The sequence below is a fragment of the Arachis hypogaea genome, chromosome 16 (genome assembly GCF_003086295.3).
Source record: "Arachis hypogaea cultivar Tifrunner chromosome 16, arahy.Tifrunner.gnm2.J5K5, whole genome shotgun sequence".
NCBI lineage: Eukaryota > Viridiplantae > Streptophyta > Magnoliopsida > Fabales > Fabaceae > Arachis > Arachis hypogaea.
Genome location: NC_092051.1, coordinates 99,548,963 through 99,570,432, shown reverse-complemented (window position 1 = coordinate 99,570,432; position 21,470 = coordinate 99,548,963). Strand labels below are relative to the sequence as shown.

General features: G+C 31.7%; 2 protein-coding genes and 1 non-coding gene across 3 annotated transcripts; 2 read left to right on the top strand and 1 right to left on the bottom strand.

The window, feature by feature from the left end:
- The first annotated feature begins 6,478 nt into the window (after nucleotides 1-6,478).
- LOC112762054 (small nucleolar RNA Z266) lies at nucleotides 6,479-6,578 on the top strand. The gene has a single exon (XR_003182413.1). It is a non-coding gene; the product is annotated as a small nucleolar RNA Z266 (small nucleolar RNA).
- A 2,572-nt stretch (nucleotides 6,579-9,150) lies between these two features.
- On the top strand, nucleotides 9,151-10,718 carry LOC112757270 (uncharacterized). The gene is made up of 2 exons (XM_029293845.1): nucleotides 9,151-9,848; nucleotides 10,013-10,718. The coding sequence occupies exons 1-2, from the start codon at nucleotides 9,151-9,153 to the stop codon at nucleotides 10,716-10,718; spliced, it is 1,404 nt and encodes a 467-aa protein (XP_029149678.1).
- An 8,176-nt stretch (nucleotides 10,719-18,894) lies between these two features.
- Nucleotides 18,895-20,551, bottom strand: LOC112754540 (protein S40-7). Its single transcript, XM_025802211.3, has one exon. The coding sequence runs from the start codon at nucleotides 19,781-19,783 to the stop codon at nucleotides 19,133-19,135; it is 651 nt and encodes a 216-aa protein (XP_025657996.1). The 5' UTR covers nucleotides 19,784-20,551; the 3' UTR covers nucleotides 18,895-19,132.
- Nucleotides 20,552-21,470: the final 919 nt, after the last annotated feature.

The following is a 21,470-nucleotide window of genomic DNA, read 5'->3' as shown; positions in this document are numbered from 1 at the left end:
AGCCAAACTTGAGACTACTCAAGTTTGGCGCCAACCTTTGAGAACATTATGGTCCCCATTCGTCAAATTCAAACTGCACGAAGGATTTAATTAATTTTTATTTAAACTTATTTTATTTTTAAATAGGAAAAGATATTATTTAGTTTTAGAAAATATATTTTACATTAATTAGGATTAGATATAAAAGGGAAAAGAATCAACCCTTCGGGCTCTCTCTACTCTCTTCTACCTCATTCCACAATTAACAGTTTTACAGAATTCTATTTTTTCTCTCTGAACCATGAGCAACTAAACCTCCACTATTAAGGTTAGGAGCTCTGTCTATTGTATGGATTGATACTATTACTTTTCTATTTTAATTCATGTACTGATTTCTATTTCAAGAATTGTTTTCGTTCTTTATCTTATGAATTTGGGTGGAACGGAAGTATGACCCTTGTTCTAATTGAGTTCTTGTATAACTTGGAAAAGCTCTTTACTTGAACAACAACTTGTAAATAATTTCTCCTAAATTTCTAATTATATGAACTTAACGGGATACGTGATATATAATCCTCTTATATTTGGGTAATTAGGATTTCTATGGCATATAAACTAGAATTGAACTTCACCCTCTAATTAGAATTAAGTGACCAAGGAATTGGCGGTTGATGAAGGTTAGGAGACTGAAAAGGTTTAAGGAATTAGGGTTTAGTCACATATAGTTTGCCATGAATTGAATCTTGCATGATTAAAATAGTTAGTAAGAAAAGTCAATCTGGAAGATAGATATATCTGAAACCTTAACTGTTTTCTCCATATATTTTTCTAATCAATTTACTGCTTGCTTTCTGATATTCTAAATTTACTGTTAATGCTTTTGAACTCTCAAAACACCATTTTCTACTTATCTAACTAAGTAAATCACTCAATCATTGTTGCTTAGTCCATCAATCCTCGTGGGATCGACCCTCACTCACCTGAGGTATTACTTGGTACGACCCGGTGCACTTGCCGGTTAGTTTGTGGACTTTAAATTCCGCACCATTATGCACAAATGTTGTGTAGAAATCATTACTGCTAACCGATTCAATGTAACCCGTCCAATGAGTGCATTGTAAGATGAAGGGATATCGACCACTGTGTAGTCAATTTTTATGGTGCTGATCCTTAGACTCTTCCTGAAGGTCGTGTATAAACTAATGAATTCGAGAGGATAAATGGGTGTTTCACCTAACTCAAATAAAGTGTCTAGGTATGCTCTCAAAACTTTCATGTCTAGTCTGGCTTTATCAAAAGTTTCCTCAAAATGGATGTTGGCTGAGCTGCCTTAGTCAACTAAAGTTCTGTGTAGATTGGCGTTTGCCAAAACCATCATGATTACTACCGAAAGTCATCATGACCGAGTAATACATCTCAGGCATCCTCTTTAGTGAAGGTAATCTGGGGTAGATAAGGGCTTTACTTCCTCGCCCCAACCTGATACACATCCTTTAAGTGTCTTTTTCGGGAGGTTTTTGAGATACCCCTTCCTGCGAACCCCTTGCAATCATGTAGAGATGTTTTGGAATTTTTATAGGTTCGTTCGATCCCTCCCTTTCTAGTTCTCAATCCTTTTAGGATGTAAATTTGAGAATTCATTCTCCGTCCTCCTTGATCCCCTTCATATCTTTCAGGATGCTGGATTGTAGCAAGTGCTTGATTGTTATTAGGATGATCCCTATTTTGTGATCCTGAGTTAGATGTAGTACGTCTATCTTCGGGATGTGCGTCCGCTATGGTTGATGGTTGAATTCTAGGTCCACAGCAATAGCGTCAATGTTCTGAGAAAATACATAAAACCAATGTGGTATGGGCTTAGACATGAGGTCCAAACTCATCTGAATGATGGTTCCAATTTGTTCACCAGGGAGGTGAACCTACCGACGTCTTTGAATGGATAATGATGGGGTACCTGCAATGGACTCTAATACTTAAGTTAGCAAGAGTTTAAGGCAGGTTTACGTGAGTTGAGATTGAGAAATACTTGAGTTTGGCAAGGTATTTATAAAGGATGATGACTTGGTTATCATTTTATTTGTGGATAATGTGTGATTTTCTTCCTTTGTATCTTAGAAAGTTATTCCACATTATAAGGGATAATAATCTGTAAATAGTATATGAGATAATGGGGTGACAAAGCTTTACTTACTACACAAGTTGAATTGAGCACGGGTCACGAAACTTTTGCCCCAACGAAATCGGATTAGTGGATCTAGAATCCAATTGTATTGGACCTACAAGCTTTACAAATATTGTTTTTTCTTGTAGTCGTAGAATGACCCAACTTTTACTGGGTCTTTGGTCCCAAGTTATTTGAGCCAGGATATGAACAAAATTATTGTTTTGTCTCTTCTTATAGATAAAGAATTCTTTGATATCTTTTGTTGGAAAATCCCATCTTTTTCATTGTTGTTGGTCTAAGTGATCCTGCATTTATTTTATCTATTTTATTTTTTGTTATAAGAAAAAAAATTCTTATAGCTAGGACTGCAATGGGAAGAATAGAATAGAGTTTGGACTTTACCTTAATCCTATTTCTACCATATCCTACCTACGAGTTGAAAACTTTTTTAAAACTCAACTCTATCTTATATGTGGGGATTTTTTTTTAAATAAATAAATTAAATATTTTATTTACTTAAATACGTAATTTAAGGGTGTTTACTAATTTATGTCATATTATTTATCTCGTTTACACTGTAAACGAGATAATTAAACAAATATCTTGTTTAGATACATCAATTTTGTTTACGCTACATCTCGGGTGCATACGAGATATGTGACAAATTTTTAATTGGCTATATCTCGTTCACACAGTAAACATGTGTATTATTACAACAAAAATTACGATTAAAATAATATTTATGATATGATTTGGATCGATTTACAAAATAAAAAATGATATAATTTATGGTTATTTAGATCAAATTAGATAAATTTACAAGTAAAATTTAGATATAATATAATTTAAATTAAAAAATAAAATTTAGAGATAAATTACTACTATTACAGTTCACGAGACCTAGTTTTTAGAAAAAATAACTGCAAATAATTTTTCGATAAAAGTCATTATAACTACGTTATAACATATCTTCCATATTTAAACAGTTAATTTTTTTAATAAAATTAAACAAGTGATTAATCTCTCCCACAAATTTACAAATTTTTTATTTTTTTGACATTTTTTAATTTTTAAATTTTTATATACTCTCTTGAGTATTAATTTTTAAATTTAAATTATATATTTTAAATTTTATTTGTTGTAAGGTCATTTACTATGTTGAGAATGTCAGAAAAAATAAAAAATTTATAAATTTGTAGAAGAGAATAACAGTTTAATTTTATAACGTAGAAGATAAAAAATACTTGTGAGTGAAAATACAATAATAGAAAAATTAGTTATTAATGATTCGTGAAATAGAAACACTTGCAGAGTTGCAGTTATTTTTCAAGAAACCTGGGTCTCATGAACGGTACCGGTGCCAATTTATCACTAAATTTTATTTTTAATTTAAATTATATTATAGTTAAATTTTATATGTAAATTGATCCAATTTGAGTTATAACTAAATTATATTATTATTATATCAATGAGTTATAACTCAAATGGCATAGTATCCTTATATTCATCTAAAATGTTGCGGATTCGAGTCTTTCTATCTTTAATAAAAATTGATAAAAAAAAATAAAAATTTACTTATGATTTGATCCAAATAGTGATAAATTATATCATTTTTATTTGGTAAATCAATCCAAATTATAATATAAATATTATTTTAATCGTAATTTTTTTTTGTAATAATACTCTCATACGAGATAATTATGAATTTATCTCGTTTGCAAACGAGATAAATCCAATTAAAATCGTGTTTTGTCTCGTTTATCATGTAAATAAAATAAATGTATAATAATTTCGAGATATGTAATGAGACCTAAAAACATAAATAACATCTAAAATATCTATTTCGGTAAATAAAATAATTAAAATATTTATTTAAAAAAATCCACTCACGGATTGAAAATAACCTAATTTTACCCGCATCTTAAAATTCTTAATTCTACCTCATCAATAGAAAAACTTTTTAAGCAAATATAAAAGTTAATTATTCCATATTTGATACATATTAATAAAATAAAAAAATTAAGTTTAAATTAAAATTAAAAACAATAAAATTTTAAAAAAATCCAACATAAAATTACAAATAACATAATTATCAAATTCTAAAAAAAATTAAAATAACATAAACAAAAGATAAATATCTTGTTACTCTTTAACTCCAATTTTTTACAATATTACTCTTTAAATAATAAATATAGTAAATTATTAATTTAAATAATTAATTTAGTGATTATTTTTTTATAAAAAAAAGTAGGTTTAATACCTATTTTTTTTATTATATATCATTTTAAATATATATTATATAATATATTAGAGATGCAGATAAAGTCTCTATCCGTATTTTATCCTAGTCGCAGTGGATAATAGATAATTCTTAGATTTTATCAGAGAAAGAGAATTAAATATTTGTATTAAAAAAATAAAATAAAATTTAAAGCCTGTAAACTCAAATATAAAAAGTTTACATTCATTTTTAACGAAAATCTTTGTTTTGGTTTTTTTTTTTAACAAAATGAATGAACTTTTGTTAGCCAACCAATATAAATATAAAATGAAGATTTAAAGACCGAATTTGATTTTTTTTTTTTTAAAGTATTCGTACTGACATGTAAAATGACAAAACTATTTTTGAAACACTAGTTTTAACTTTAATTTATCAAATATAGAAATTTTTGGGACCAATATTTTTTATTAATTTTGATCAGTATTGATCAGCTCGAGTATCAAATTATTTTTAATAAAAAAAATTACTAATTTATTTGTATAAATTCTGATAAATATAGTTATATTTAGTTATGAGAATAGGACAAGATAGCCAATGAGTAATAGCTCAAATGGCATAGTCTCCCCATACTCAATTAAGAGGTTGCAGGTTCGAGTCTCATATCTTTGATAAAAAAAAAAAGGACAAGATAAGATATAAAAATAATTTATTTTTTTATTAATTTAGTATTTTTGTATTTTGTTTGGTGATAAACTAGAATAAATATTATAAAAGTTTAATTTATTCTTATTTTTTATTTAAAAAATTTTAAAAAAATATAATAATAAAAAATATAATTACAAAAAATTAATAAAAATAATGAAAGAAAAAAATTTTGTATTTTTCGTTAGTGTCTCATTGTCCTAAATATATTAATTCAGTGTCTCTAGATACAATATTTCTATTTATTTTTCATCTGTTAAATATGATTTTCTGTCTCTATATCCCTGTCTCGAGTAAATATAAGTGTAAATTATGTGTTTGCATGTAAATACATATAAATATAGATAAAAATTGTTGTTAATTAAATATTAACCTAAAATAATAATATTTATTGACTATATAGTATTATTAGATCAAATATAGCTATTATAACTTTTGAAAAATTATTTTTAAAAAATTAGTTTTAACTTTTAATAAAACTAATTTCTTTTTCTTGGTTGAGTACGGGCGAAGCCCATTTAATAAAATAAATTTAAAATGATAAAATTTTATCAAAATAATTGTATGTGTGTTCGAACCACTAAAATCTTTAGAAAAATTAAGAGTCTGTTTAGTTTGTATTTTTATTTTTTATTTTTATTTTATAAATTATGAAAAAAAAAAGTAAAAATAAAAAATAAAATTTTATTTTTTTATTGTATTTATTTTTTTATAAAATCTAAAAATTAAAAAATAATAAAAATAAAAATAAAAAATATAAACACAAACTAAAAGGCTAAAAGCACCCTAAATTAGTTCCCAAAATCATTTGGAAATGAAGATGTGGAAAAACGCACATCATCCAAAGCCCATACAGAAAAGCCCAAACTTAAACACTTTCATTGCTGACCCAAAATAAAACAACGTTTCACACTGGTCCACCAGCATTGCCAATGATACTATATATACTCTTAGTTACCTTCCTCCCCCCTCATCTTCATCTTCAACTCAAATCTAGGGTTTTATCTTTGCCTACTGTAACATAACTCTTACGATTTTCTGTTTAAGTTTCTTAATGTTCTGATCTTAAAAAGCGTGGCCCTTAAGATCGCCTTCCTTATCGATAATGGAAGCGTTTTGAGTCATAGCTACGCCACATCAAAACTATTGAGGCTTCTCTCTAGGGTTTTCCTTTTGGATCCTCTCTCCCATTTTGTTTTTCCTGTAAACGAGGCATAGATCCTTTTACCTTGGTTCCTGGTGTTATTTCCCGTTTGTTGATCTTTACGCAAAATGGCTGTGGCCGATTTGGGTTTTCAACAAATTGTTGTTTTCAGCCCCATGACCTAGGTCCTTATTCAATGCCTCTGTTTCAGGTGGGAAACATTTTCATCAAATTGTTTTTTCTTTTGTTATTTTTTTTTTCGGAAAATAAAGGGCAAGGATGATGAACCAATTAGATGTGTGAAAGGAGAATTCCTTTTTGAACTTAATCTTTTGAGGCATATCCATTCAATATCTGACTTGCCGATATTTACAATACAATTTCTTGAGATTAACCACAATGATGAAGCTGGATTTTGTTAAAACAGCAAAAAATTAGAACGTTTTCTATCATTGCGATTCTTTAATTCGATGAAGACATAGCTTGACATGAATATATATATATATATATATATATATATATATACTGCCCCCTCGAAATGTTATAACTATTGGTTGAATTCTATTTTTTACTTAAATGTTATATGCGAAATTCTTGCATACATGGCTGTCCTTTTCTTTCTCCCTTAATGGTTTACTAGTTTGAAACTATAACTGGAGCAGTGGAGAATTAGCTTGTTTTCGATCCTGAACAATGTTCCCGACGAAAATGTTAGTATATTTTTAAAATTAAAGAAAAAAAATGATATAATAATAACATGATAAATCTTGTCTTTGTAACATAAATAAAAAATCAGATACAACAAAAATAATTATGTCTCCATTTTTAAAACCAAATGGTTTTTCTTAGGCTCATTTTTATTGATATGGAGGCTTTGTGTATGGTACTTGGATATGGATGCATGAGAGCGCAATATAGATATGTGGGGTAGCTTTTTTGCTAATGTCAGGTCTAACAACTCGGATGGTGCGAGTTGTTTGAGCGTCCTGTTTTGCATAGCAAATCGGTAGTCCAATTTGAGGAGGAAGAGATGATGAAATTCTGGATGATGAAAATCGTACCATCAAAGTTGTTAGAAGTGTTGGTTTTTTTTTTTGTGTTTGTGTTATGAAATCGGAGGGTTCGACATGTATTTTTTTTATTATTTTTTTGAATTCAATAGAGGTAATCGCATGGTCTGATTTGGTTGGGACTTTAAATAAAAGTTGGTGAAAATTGGATCAGAACAACCACTCTCGCATCTTCTTCTCCTTCTTTAACGGTCCTTCTGGTTTTTAGTTCCTCTGTTTCGTTACTTGTTTAGTAAAGGAGCAAAAATCTAAAACTCAAGTTTATGAGCTTGTTAATATGATTGAGAGAAATGAGTAACAGAGTGTTATTGAAAGTGTATTATTTTGGTCAGATTTTGTTACAAACATCCGAAGGAGTCCGTTAGATTTGGTGATTCCTTTTACAATCTCATTTGAAAAGCTCAAAGGTGTGATCTGTGAAAAGATTCATTCTGAGAGGGTAAGAAGGATATCATGTATTCTATACAGAAATTCTATACAAGTGTTTGGTGGATTCGTCCAGTTTCAAATGAAATATGTAACGGACGAAGTGAGCATGCAAGATATGTTCTCCATGTATATTGAAAATCGGAGTCAACTCTCGTTCATCGAGTTGTATGTTGAGTTTGAGTAATCTGAGGCCGACCGGAATATTCTACGGGAGGATTACAATAGTGACAGTGAAGAAGAATTTGAAAACAACTACGAAGTTGTTGGTCCAGATGGAGATGAGGTTCAAGGTGACGGAGCTATGGCTCCAGATGTGTCTAATGTGGCAACTGCACTGGCAAACGATGTGCCGTTTGAGGAGCCATCATTCATGCGAGTTTTGGATTTGGAAGCCATGCATGTTCCGGAGTTTCCGGATTATATCAATGCAGGTACGTAATTCTCCATAATTATACGAAAGATTGGAATTTTTTATTAATTTATCTTGATAGTTGGATCAAATAGCTAACTGAGGTTTGAAAATATACTCGATTAGTATTTCTTTTTGTTTACTTATTTGTGTATTTAACTCTAAGATAGTAAATTTATAAGAGAGTTATTGATTTAGTTAAATATAAATTAGAATTTATTGGTTAAGTGGTAAATTAGTTAAATATCCGTTAGTATTTATGAGTTAATTTAGTAAATTAAGTAATTATAAATTGGAATTTATTAGTAAATTAGTTTAATTAAAATTGGTTAAATTGGAATTTATTAAGTAAATATAAGTAAATTAGTTAAATTAAAATTTGTTAAATTGGTTAAATTTAGTTAAATTAAAATTAAGTCAATATAAATAAGAATTTATTAGTAAATTAAGTAAATATAACTAGTAAATTAGTTTAATTAAAATTGGTTAAATTCGAAGTTATTAAGTCAATATAAGTAAGTTAGTTAAATTAAAATTTGTTAAATTATTTAAATTAAAATTAAGTGAATATAAATAGGAATTTATTAGTTAATTAAGTAATAACTAGTAAATTAGTTAAATTAAAATTAGTATTTGTTAGTAGATTAGTTGAATACAAATAAGTATTTGTTAGTAAATTAGTTAAATATAAATAGTTTGGAGGGTTTTATTATAATTGATGCAGTAAAAATTTGTTTTACCTTTATTTTCGAATGTTTAAATATTTATGTTTTTAAAATTGGTTGTATGGCTGTCCTGGTTGCAGAAATTCCTTTTGTCGCAGATGGTGAATTTGCCGTTGGGATGGAATTCAGTTTCAGGGAAGCTGTTATTAAAGCGATAAAAGAGTATACTATACGAAGAAGCGTAGATTACCGGGTGTATGAGTCTGAGCCGTTGACATTTTATGCGAAGTGTACACAGTATGGGTCAGAGTGTGATTGACTTATCCGGATTAGCATGATCAGCCGGAAGTACTATTGGGTTGTAAGGATGTATAATGGTAGTCACACATGTACCAGAGCCACAATTTCTCAGGATCATTCTAAGCTGGATTCGATCACGATTGCAGAAGCAACTAAGCCGTTGGTTGAGGTTGACCCCGCCTTAAAGGTAAAATCGGTTATAGCAGAGGTGCAACCGAAGTTCAACTACACTGTTAGTTATCGGAAAGCATGGTTGACTAAGCAAAAGGCAGTGGAAAAAATATTTGGAGGCTGGGAGGCATTGTACGAAGCGTTGCCTATATGGTTTGATGCCATGTGTCACAAGGAGCCTTCAGCTGTTGTTCATTTTGAGACTATGCCTGCATATCAAGGCGATGACTTGGTGACTGATATTCGGGTATTGCATCGTGTTTTTTGGAGTTATTACCCCTGCATTAGAGCTTTCAGACATTGTAAGCCAGTTGTCCAGGTGGATGGGACTCACTTGTACGGAAAGTACAAGGGTTGTCTACTAGTGGCAGTGTCACAGGATGGCAACAACAATATCGTCTCAATTGCGTTTGCAATTGTGGAGGGAGAGACTTCAGATGCGTGGCACTTTTTTCTGAGTAACCTTCGTCAGCACGTTGTCACTCGGGATGGTGTGGGACTGATATCCGACCGTCACGAATCCATAAATGCAGTTGTGGAAAGGAGTAACGGGGCTTGGTCACCTCCGAGAGCCTTTCATATGTTTTGCATCAGGCATATAGAGTCGAATTTTTTTAGAAAATTCAAGGCGCCGTACTTACAGAAACTGGTCGTCAACATAGGTAACGCTCAGAGTAGCTAATTAATTTAGTAACAGAGTTCCATTCAATTCGTGTGTTGACCTCTATTGTTTCAAATATTTCTTTCTATCCTGCAAGATATTCGAGGACGGTGCGGGAGTACGAGGTGCGTTACCAACGTTTACGAGAACGGGGCGAGGGCTACACTGACTGGTTAAACCGAATCCCCCGGGAACAGTACGCGTTGGCTTTTGATGGTGGATATCGATGGGGTCATATGACGACAAATCTAGTGGAATGCATCAATTCAGTATTGAAGGGTGCACGTAATCTCCCCGTGACTGCCCTTGTGAAGGTAACATTCTACAGGCTGAACGAGTTGTTTACCCGAAAAAGAGCGGAGGCGGAAGCCCGTATTAATGCTGGCCATGTGTTTTCTGATGTCGTGACCTCGAAGTTGCATGCAAACCAACTTGCATTAGGAAACATTCAGGTTAGTTGCTTTGACCGGCAGAATGAGGTCTTTGAGGTGCGTGAGATGCCAAGTGGACTGGAGTTTGCAGTGAATCTACGTGGCCTTCGATGTGACTGTGGTGAGTTTCAGGTGGAACGGATCCCCTGTCGACATGTGTTTGCATGTTGTGCCAACCAACGACTGGATTGGCAAGTATATGTTCATGATGTGTATAAGATGGACCAAGTTCGGCGGGTGTACCGAGCAAGGTTTAGGCCACTAGGTAACCCCACTACATGGCCTGCTTACAACGGACCTCGGTTCATCCCAAATCCGTTCCTGAGACGCGTCACGAAAGGTCGCCCAAAAATGACGCGCTTCTTGAATTAGATGGACACGCGAATGTTACGTCGGCCTAGGCGATGTACGCTATGTGGAGCTGAGGGACACAGCCGTAGCAGATGCCGTCAGCAAGGTGGTGCAAATGCCAACAGAGATCATTAGTAGATTCTTATTCTGAGATGACATTATATATGTGACATTATATATGTGGCAATATATGGTTTGTCATGAGTTGTCCATTTGAGTTAAGCAAGTATGATATATGTAACCTGTTCTGTGTTGTGTTATAAACTACGGCAACCCAGCCTTACTCTCCATCTATAGCATTTTATAATATGACATCAATTAATACATAGTCCACATATTTAATCCCTTCAATAAGTTCATAAATACATAAATTCTCTAAACAAACCATCTACTAAAACATAGTCCATAGTCCAAATTATTAATACATAAATACTCTAAACAAACCATAGTCCAGATCATTATTAATACATAATTACCCTAAACCCTAAATAGTCCAAGTCGTGCATACATAATGACCAACACATGCAAAGAACTCTAAACATTGTCCACATTTTTTAAAGCATAAATAAGAGTATTACACCACAACTACTTTCTCATTACCCACTTTACATCATTCACGAAGTTCTTGCATTTTTTGCGGCCTTTTTTAACACAGATGGCGTGTAGCGATTAGCGCTACGACGTGATGGATCAATCCTCATATTGTAACCTTTGTCTTTGTCATCCGGAGTTTGTGCCCGGCCTGTATACAAAATAATAAAAATAATTAAATATTATGACATTAGGTAGTCAAACCAACATGGATACCACTTATGAACACAAAATGAATAGCCAATCGAACATGTAAAGCAAAATACGAAGCATAATACCATCATTACGGGATTCCTCATCCTCATCGAACTCCTCTATTTCATCCTCGTCATCATCATCCTCGTCATCCGGGTCATCTACTAGATACGCATTAGTCTCTTGCTCGAGTGGGTTAGCATCTTCTTGAAGTGGTCCCATGTCAATACGGTTAGGATTTTGACTATTAAAAACTCCGCGTCCACCTACACTTCTACTAGAGTCAACAAATACGAACCCTCCGGAAGCGACCGATGAGGTATGGCACGGGAGCCTCGCATCCAATGAATACCTACCTGCCAAGAACTCAGGCTGATTGGCATATTGTGGTTGTCCTGCATCTGCAGCCATGAACTCAAGCAACTGGCTAAAAGAACCTCCTTCTCCTGGTTCAAACTGTGACATACCCCAATATTGTTGCGGCATTGGAAATGACGGGGAGAACTGTGTCTGAGTTACATACTGGCTTGAGAACTGAGGTTGTTCTTGTGGAAGTGGATTCGAAGTAGGAGGTGGCACCGATTGTGGCTCCAGTTCCTCATTGTCATTATCCGCATCCTGACTATCCTCATCCATACCCTCACCACCATCATCCATATCCTGATTACCCTCATCCATATCCTGATTATCCTCATCACTTTTTTGACCCACAACATTCGACAAGTTCAAGTGGTCCCTATATTTTGACCGGTACCAGTACATATAAGTTTCCAATGGATGTTGTGAAGGCATGGGAAGCTTAGAAAGAACGTAGTGATACCTGTTTGTCCAATGCATAACCCAACTTGAATGACTCGGTGTTGTGGCCCAGTTAAGATTCTTAGGACCAGTCAGGACTTCTCCATGCGCCTTGTCCAGATTCTGCTCCTGCTGAGGTACTCCCTAAACGAAACCGAACTGTCGCCTATACCTATCGGTAGCATGCCACTCGATACATTCAAATGACACCAACGGAACAGTAACGGACCACACAACCGACTGCATATAGATCTCAGGAGGAATTATGTTCGGATCCACGCGGTCCACAGCATATGCAACCCACACAAATTGGGAAAAATAAAGGAAACTCATGATTACAACCCAGAATATCAATAACAATAAAAATGCCTCATAAAAATACCCCAAACTCATAAATCTTTAATTAAAAGACACCTGGCCTTCCTGGAGTTCATCAAAGGCCTTCCTAAAGTGAGCTAGATTCAAATATCTATATCGTCGGTCACCACGCTCCCAGTTACGCCACCTAATATCATATATTCAATTAGCTAAACTGAATTTTAAATATAAAGCTACGGGTAGATTGTAACGTAACATTACCTGTTGGCTAGTGGAAAACTGTGGGGTTCTCTAGGGAGCGGCGATAGATATGGCAGTCGGATCCAAGCTCAACCGAGCAGAAGTGTTATTGAACCATCAATTTCCTTACAGTTATAACGAGATGCCCTGCATAACCTCCTGTAGAGGTGTGCTAGGCATGCCGAACCCCAACTATAATGTCCAATACTGGCAAAATCACGAAGCAATGGTAGAAACTTCCAGTGCACACCTGCCCCAGATTTATCCCCAAACAAGATCGTCCCGATCAGCAACATAATATGGCACTTCACATACCTCTGTATACTTAATTCATCAGTCAACTGAATATTTTCTTTTAGATCCCGCAGCCAAGTCAGTTTTATGCAGCATCCTCTACACTCCGACTTACGCAGTGCCACTCCAAATTGATGCAAACATTCTGCCTCCAACGCTGAGAAACTACTCATTGTCATCCCAGTAACTGGAAGACCATCCATCGGGAGACCAAGAATTAAAGCCACGTCTTCAAGAGTTACGGCACACTCACCAATTGGAAGGTGAAACATATGTGTATCTGGGTGCCACCGTTCTATTAGAGCATTCACGAGTGCTTTCTGATTTTGTACGATACCAATTTGAGATGCATGATAGAATCTAGTAACTTGTAAATGGTCCTCCACCCGATCGTTGTACCGATCCAGCGAAACTGGATGGTCACAGGTCAACATTCTTAATTTCTACAAAAAAACATAACAAGTTATTAGTCAACTCACAAACTATTGCTAATTTACTACTACAAAGCAAGAATTTTTAAACTACAGACACTTACTAACAAAATCTTCACAACTAACTCAATAACAAATATTACTTGAAACCAAACATCTGTTATAAATTATTTGACTTAACTTGACTAAAACAAATAATTACTACTTCCAAAATGAATTATTAATAACATTAACTAATAGATACAAATACATATATTCATAATACATACATATACATACTTTCCTACTCAAATCTCAATAAAATTAGTAAATTAGAGATGCTGTTTGTTTTTTTATTTACGATATATCAATAATTTTTCTAATATATAACATTATTATTATCTGTTTTATTAATTACCTATTAGCTATTACTTAAATAAATTTAAACATATATTTCGAAATTTTAAAAAATATTAATAATTATCGTCAATATCTTCTTAAATTCATTTTTTAATAATAATAATAATTAACTTTTCTAACAATGATAATTACAATTAACTACAATAAAGTAACACACTTTTATAAATTAATACTAAAATTCACCGATTATGTCCAACTGTTCATTGTAGTCACAACAATATTAAATAATATCGTAACAATTATAAATAATTAAAAAATTATAAAATATTTCAAAAAACAAATTGTATCCAAAAATTAATAACAATTCGGTTTAAATTTTATAATTTATTTTCTAAATATTTTAATATTTCACTTCTTCGAAAATTCTAAAAATTATAAAAAAAAATATTAAACAAATTAAAAAAAATATTGTGTTTCTTTCTTTTAAACTGCAACAACAAGAATCGTATATAGCATCATCATTGTAACACACTAACAATAATAATAATAATTAACACACTAATAATATTAACTTTTATACAAAAATAGTGAAAAAATAAAAAAAATTAAATTAGTCCTAATCATTCTATGTATATTTTTAAGTTTAGATCCTAACAATAATAATAACAACTAAATTTTTAACAATAATAACTATAATTATAAAAATTAAAAAAATTTTAAACAAACTTACATAATCTGAGAAACTGAGATAGTGCATAATATGAAACTCAAGGCGATCAACATCTTTAATTTTATTTCTTTTTGACATTTTTCTATTCACTCCACCATGCAAACCCACCACCAACAGAGGAATGAAGAATAGCAATGGAGTTTTGGGGTTGAAAGTAAAGGCTCATAGTTAAAACTCGGATGGTGAGAGTTTTTGTTGCATCCAGCAACTCGGTATGTGGGGCACCGTCTGGGGAGCAAGGTTTGAGCGTTGCGTGTCCACCATATATCAACTCGGACCCTCCGTTTTCGTTGCAACAAGTCGGACCCTCCGTGTTGTTCATTGTCTGTCGCACGGTCCGATTTGCTTGACATTTTGACACCACATCTATGTTCAGCACCCCCTTCCTATAACCCGGGGGTCCATATGAAAATTAAAAAGTGTTTTTCTTATCTCCTAATTTTGTATTTCAGTGTCTCTTATCCAAACACATTCTCTGTTTTCTTTCCTCTTGTTTGTTGTTGATGAGTAGTAGCTGATTAATGCCTATCGTCAGAGCTTAGTGAGTTTAGTTAAGATAAGGGTCCAAATTTTTGATAAAAAAAATTAGTAATACTTCTTCCAAAATAAAAAATTAGTTCAATTGGCTCAAATACTTTGCTATGACTTAAAATATTAAAGTTCAATCTTCATCTTTTGTTTTTATTGCACAATAATTTTTAGTTTTAAATATTCAAAACATGTTAGATTTGGATTTAACTAAGTGTATTCGTATTTCGCAGCTCTGCTCTATTCAATAAGCAACACTTTCTCTACATTTGAGTTCAAATATAAAAAAATTAGATATTTTTTATTTATGTAATTTAGTATTATTTTACATTTTACATTTTACTGTTTATCTAATTTAATTTTTTATATCATAAAAAATATTAGAATATTCAATAATAAGTATTGATATTATTGTATTTGTATAAATTGATAAAAAAAATTCAATAAATATTATAAATTTTAATATTTGTCATTCTAACTTCTTTCATATTTTACATATAAAATAATCATGAAAAATTAAAGAATTGATGTATTTTTTAAGAGGAAGGTTAATATTTAAGAAGAAAAACATATAATTTTTACAATATCAACACATGTAGATAGTTTTTCTACTTTAATAAATTACGAAAAAAATGAGATACAACTTCCAAAAGTTTAAAGAGTTGCATTTGATGAGTTTGACCTTAATTCTTTGGAACAAGACCTTAGAAAACGATTTTAAATTTGGTAATATCATCCAAATTAGAGAGATGAGATTAAATGAACTTATTTTAAATGAAGTGCATGTCAAAAGCATCTTAACAATTATCTTCTATCTAATCCTCCAAAAATTTTATTTCAAGTTCCTCTGCTATTTAACCCTTCCAAAATTTTATTTTAAGTTTCGCCACTGGACTATCGTACAGTATAATAACAACATTAATGATTGGTGGTCTTTTTATATGACGCAGGCCAGTTCTAGAAGCAATTTAATTTATCAAGTTCTTGTAACTAGTTAACACCGACTTTACTTCTCAGTCTCACACTAGTTTACCTACGTGTGTACCAAACAATCAGTTTCAGTCATGAAAATTAGATGACCAAGAGTTAAATGGTCGTAAACTTTGGGTGTAAGTAATCATCTACCCTAATCAAAGTCAACGCTATAATTTTCCAAGTTTGGTATTGAGTATTGACAAGAATAAGGGCAATGCGTTTTTTTTTTTTTAGCAATGATAAGAGTTTGGAACTCGTAACTTCTTAGATTATTAATTAGTCATACATGAGTAAATTGATTATACTTTAGTATTGAGTAAATTGATTATACTTTAGTAGTAAGTACGAACGTACCTATCCTCAATAGTTAAATTAATCTCTAAAAAATATTTATTTTTTAAATTTATTTTTAAAAATTTTTATTAATTAAATTAGTTTTTTAAAAATTATAAATTAATTATTTTTATTTTTTAATCATTCAATTAATTGTTTTTTAAATAATTGATGATATAGAATATTAATTTACATTATACATGATACTTAATATATTTAATTAGATATTAAATAAATATATTTATAAAAAATGTATCAATTTAGTATTGTTAAATTATATTAAAATTAAAATTTATATAATTAAAAAATAAATTAAATTGATAAATTTTTATAAATATATTTATTTATTATCTAATTAAATATGTTAGGTATCATGTACATTATTAGTAAATGTTTTATATCATATATTGTCAATGGAAACTATTAATTAAGTGATAGAAGACAAAAAATAATTAATTTATAATTTTTAAAAGACTAATTTAATTTATAAAATTTTTGAGTAAAGTATTTTTGTCTACAATGTTTGGGTAAGTTCCAAAGTTGTTCTTAACGTTTCAATCGTCCTATTTAAGTTCCTAACGTTTTAAAATTGACTCAATGTTGTCCTGATGTTAGGGATCCGTTAACAAAATTGACGGCGAGACAAAATTGAGACGATTTTGAAAATTTAGGGATTTAAATAGGACAAAAACGTTGGGGACAAAAACGATACATAAAAATAAATTTTATTTTTATTTTTCAATAATATCAATTTTTACTATACATAATATTCAATTATTTTTTAATCACATCTAAGTAAATTACATGTAATTATATTATTTTCATTCTAAATAAATTAATTTTTTTATCATGAAATGTTTATATTCAATTAAAGATTTTTAGTTATCATGAAATGTTTATAAAATGACTAGTATATAAATTTGTGAAAAAAAAATACATATATATACAATAAAATATAAATTATACCCTTTGACTTTGATGTATCAAAATTCTTTAAAATTATAAAAAAACAAATTTATTTAAAATGAAAGTAATGTGATTAAGTGTAATTTACTTAGATGTAATTAAAAAATAATTAAATACGTACAGTAAAAAATTGATATTATTGAAAGATAAAATTAAATTAAATTTATTTTTATGTATTGTTTTTGTCCCCAACATTTTTGTCCTATTTAAGTCTCTAACGTTTCAAAATCGTCTCAATTTTGTCCCGTCATTAATTCTGTTAACAAATCCCTAACGACAGAATAATATTGAGTCAATACGATTGAAACGTTAGGACAACTTTGGGACCATCAAGAACAAACACGATATTTTACTCTAAAATTTTGTAAGAACGAAATTAATAAATGACCCATTTTTAGAAACTAATTTGACTGCCGAGGACGACAAATGTTTTTCTCAGGCCACAGCCACTTTCAAAGTAGTGACTTATTAATTATCACTAACAATCAAAAAGATAAACGATAAACTAACTTCAAAAGTATTGCCAGGAAACTTGGACTTGTGAATTTTCTTTGGGTTACAACCCTGTACAGTTAACTAAGAAAGTTTACAATAACCAGAAAAGCGGCAATTATCTTCATTCATCAAAATTCTTGAAGTATACTCAATACCTTAACGAAATTAGTTTTGCCATTTGGTTAGAATTTTTTTCCCCGATAAGTAATAACGCTCAATTCAACATCTACTGGACAATTAATCATCCACTTCTCCTAATAGTTCCCCTATTATACTTTATAGGATCCATCCCATAATAGTCCAGTTTTATCTTCATGCAAAAGTTACTCACCTTTATAGCATTTCCCGTCTCCCACTTTGCCATAAATCTTAAAAGATATCACCCGGTGCAGCATCTCTTCAAGTCTTCAATGCTTATCCCACCTGTTCAGTTGTTCTTCTCTTGTTAATGTTGGAATCGGATCTGTTTTTGATATTATATTTCTTGTTTTAGCTAATGTTGCATTATTTTGGAGTTTATTTCGGCAACTTTCAATTATATTGTTATGATGATATTATGATATCACTTATGTTTCCGATTGTGTTTTGCAATGCACTTAGTCACTTAAAACGTTCAGCGGCACAGACTACAGAGCAGCATAATAACCCTAAGGGGACCCGTTTATCGTGCAATGTTTTTACATTCTATGGGATTTTACATTGAAAAAACACATTCTAATATTTGGTTTAGAATAAAAGGGAAAAAGACAAGATATGACTGACTACAGTAGTTTAACCATGTATGGATTTAAGAACTCCAAAATTTATCGACATTATCCTTAATTCCTTATAAAATATCAGGTTTTAAATCCTTTTAATGCGTTTAGACTTTAGGAGGCACATGCTAATATTTTGATTGAATTACAACAAAAACTTTAACTGTTAGATAATAATCAAAGCAAAATCCGCATAAGAAACGAGAATATTCAATATACAGAACCAATCACTTTCATATTCTAGAGATCACATGACACTTATTACACAAAAGTAAAAGATAAAGCTACTATTCAAAACTCAAGATACAAAAGTAAAAGGCTATGTGTAGCACATGTTCATTTTAGCTATCCTCTCATCCGGGGTGAATAGAAGCTATGAAAATTGAGCTTCCTCACGTAATTTTTCAAAAAAAGTAATATTAAGAATATAATAAGAGCAAAAATAATTTAATCAAGAAAACCTGTTTTGCGCCATATAGCGTTCCTCACCTGACGGAGATCCCTCCCTTTGAGCGTTCTCCCCACACCTTCCAACACCGAGAAAGTGATGTTCGGCGAAAATCCCGAACCCTTTGCCACGATCTCGTGTGGCGGAAGCACCTCATCGTCGCCGTCCACATCGCCGTCGCAGACGACGGCTAATTCGTCGCCCTTCCTCCGCCGCGGGGCAGCTTTTGACATCAGAATCGGAACCATCACAGGAGCGGACTGCTGGAACTTTCTAGAAGGAGCGGACTGCGCCAGAAACTCCGAATTCTGAGCTGGAGGTCTTGTAAGCGAAGGAATCAGCCTCGGGGACGACGAGACGGATGGATTCCGGCGAAACACCGGCACCTGATCGGGTTCCGCTAGCACGGCAAGGATGCCGGAGTTTTGAGGCCGATCGAAATTCCGGCGCCGGTTATTGTCTGCCGGAAGGGGGATGGGGTATTCATTTTCTGGTTCGGAGACCTCTATGGACCAGAAAAGCTCGGCTTCGTTGAGATCGTCGGCCGCGGAGCCGGTTGGTGTGGTGGCGGTGGGGGAGGTGAGGTGATGGAGGAGGCGGTTGGATGAGGAGGAAGACGATCGGCGGTGAAGGGATCGTGTAGGGTCCATTTGAGTGGTTAGTGGGCGTGAAAGAGAAAGAGGAAGAGCAAGACGGAGTGAGTGAAGTAAAAAGAGTCAGAGTGAATAATAAGACGATGTGGCGGAGGGTCGCAGATTTCGTTAAAGAACGAAAGATGGAAAAAGAAAAGTGGAAGGAAGTGAAGGTCCACCTACTGTGGGTCCCACAACCAATGGACTTAAATTCTAAATACGGCAAAGCTTTTTATTTATTTATTATTATTTTTTTATGACAAAAAGAAAGTTTAATTCATAGAAATAGCTAAATAATACTTCTAAATCATATATAAAATAGAAGATAAAATCTTTTCATGTTGTACTAAAAGAAAGTATAATATTTAATTACAAAAAATTTTAATAAGTAAAACTAAAGATAAATTTGAGTTTTTTTTTTAATTTTCATAAATGTGCTATAATACAATGAGATAATTCTTTCTTTGTCTTTTTAGCATAAATTTAAATATTTTATAAACCGAAGAATATTTCTATAAATAAAAAACTTTTTTAAAATGATTTTTTTAATCTAAAAAGATATGCATTATTGTACCAACAACTATAAAAGAAACTAAACATACCATAAAAGGAGAGAGATATACCATTAAAGGTTTATTATAGCATAAATATAGAAAATAAAAACAGAAGAGACTAGAAAGAAGAAAGAAGAAAAAGAGAAGAGCAAGAAGAAAAAGAGGAAAAAAAAAACGAGATAAGAGAATTAAAAAAGAGGAAAGAAAGAAGAAAAAAAAAACACGCATATGAAGAGAAATAAATAGGGAGAATGAAAGGGTAGAAAGTGAAAAGAGAAGAAGATTAAGAGAAGAAAGAGGGATGGCCACCGCTGCCGTGAATGCTGAGGAGGCGGCAACAATCCTTAACACTGTCTTTTTTTACCTTTTTTTTAGAGCACAGAAGGAGAAAAACTTCAAGGTGTTTTAGTGACAAAGCTTTTTATTTATTTAGACATTAATCTTTATTATCTTATATTTGGTGAAACACCCAAATATTGGATGATTTGGTGTTTAACACAGTTGAAGGGATGTTTTGCGAAACAAACAATTCGTCAGGAACAAATTCTAAAAACTAAAATTTTATATTTTCTAAAGAGCCATTTGGTTTTAGCATATTATGGAGGAAATATTTTTTAATTTTCTGATAACAAGTCAGGCTTGGCATTTTGTGTAGGCTAAATATTATTTTATTACTAAAAGACATAATGAAAATGGTGAATTGCAAAATGGTGGGATCATTTGCTAGTTTGCCAAGACAAATTATCTACTTAGTGATCCCATTTTGTGCTTGTCTAAGTAAAAAGGTATAAATGAAGTATAAGGGGGTGAAGGATCTTCTTTTCTTCTGAACGTTTTGAGTGTGATTTATTAGGAAATGAGTCTTCTTTTTTCTTGAGAACTTCTTATTTTGCATTTTGAGTAAAAAAACAAAAAAGCTATTTTAGTGAGTTGAATGAGAGTATAGAATAATAATACATGTTGTAACGACCTAACTTCTGGCAGGTCCGGATCACTGCCAGTCATCAGGTGTCACTTCCCAATAATCCTATAAAACTCTAGACTCAATAATATTTACTATATATGAGCCTTTTGTACTAACGGGATCGTATATGTTAGCTTATTTTTATCATATGCTTTTCTTAACAAACCCAAACTAATAGCAAAATCAA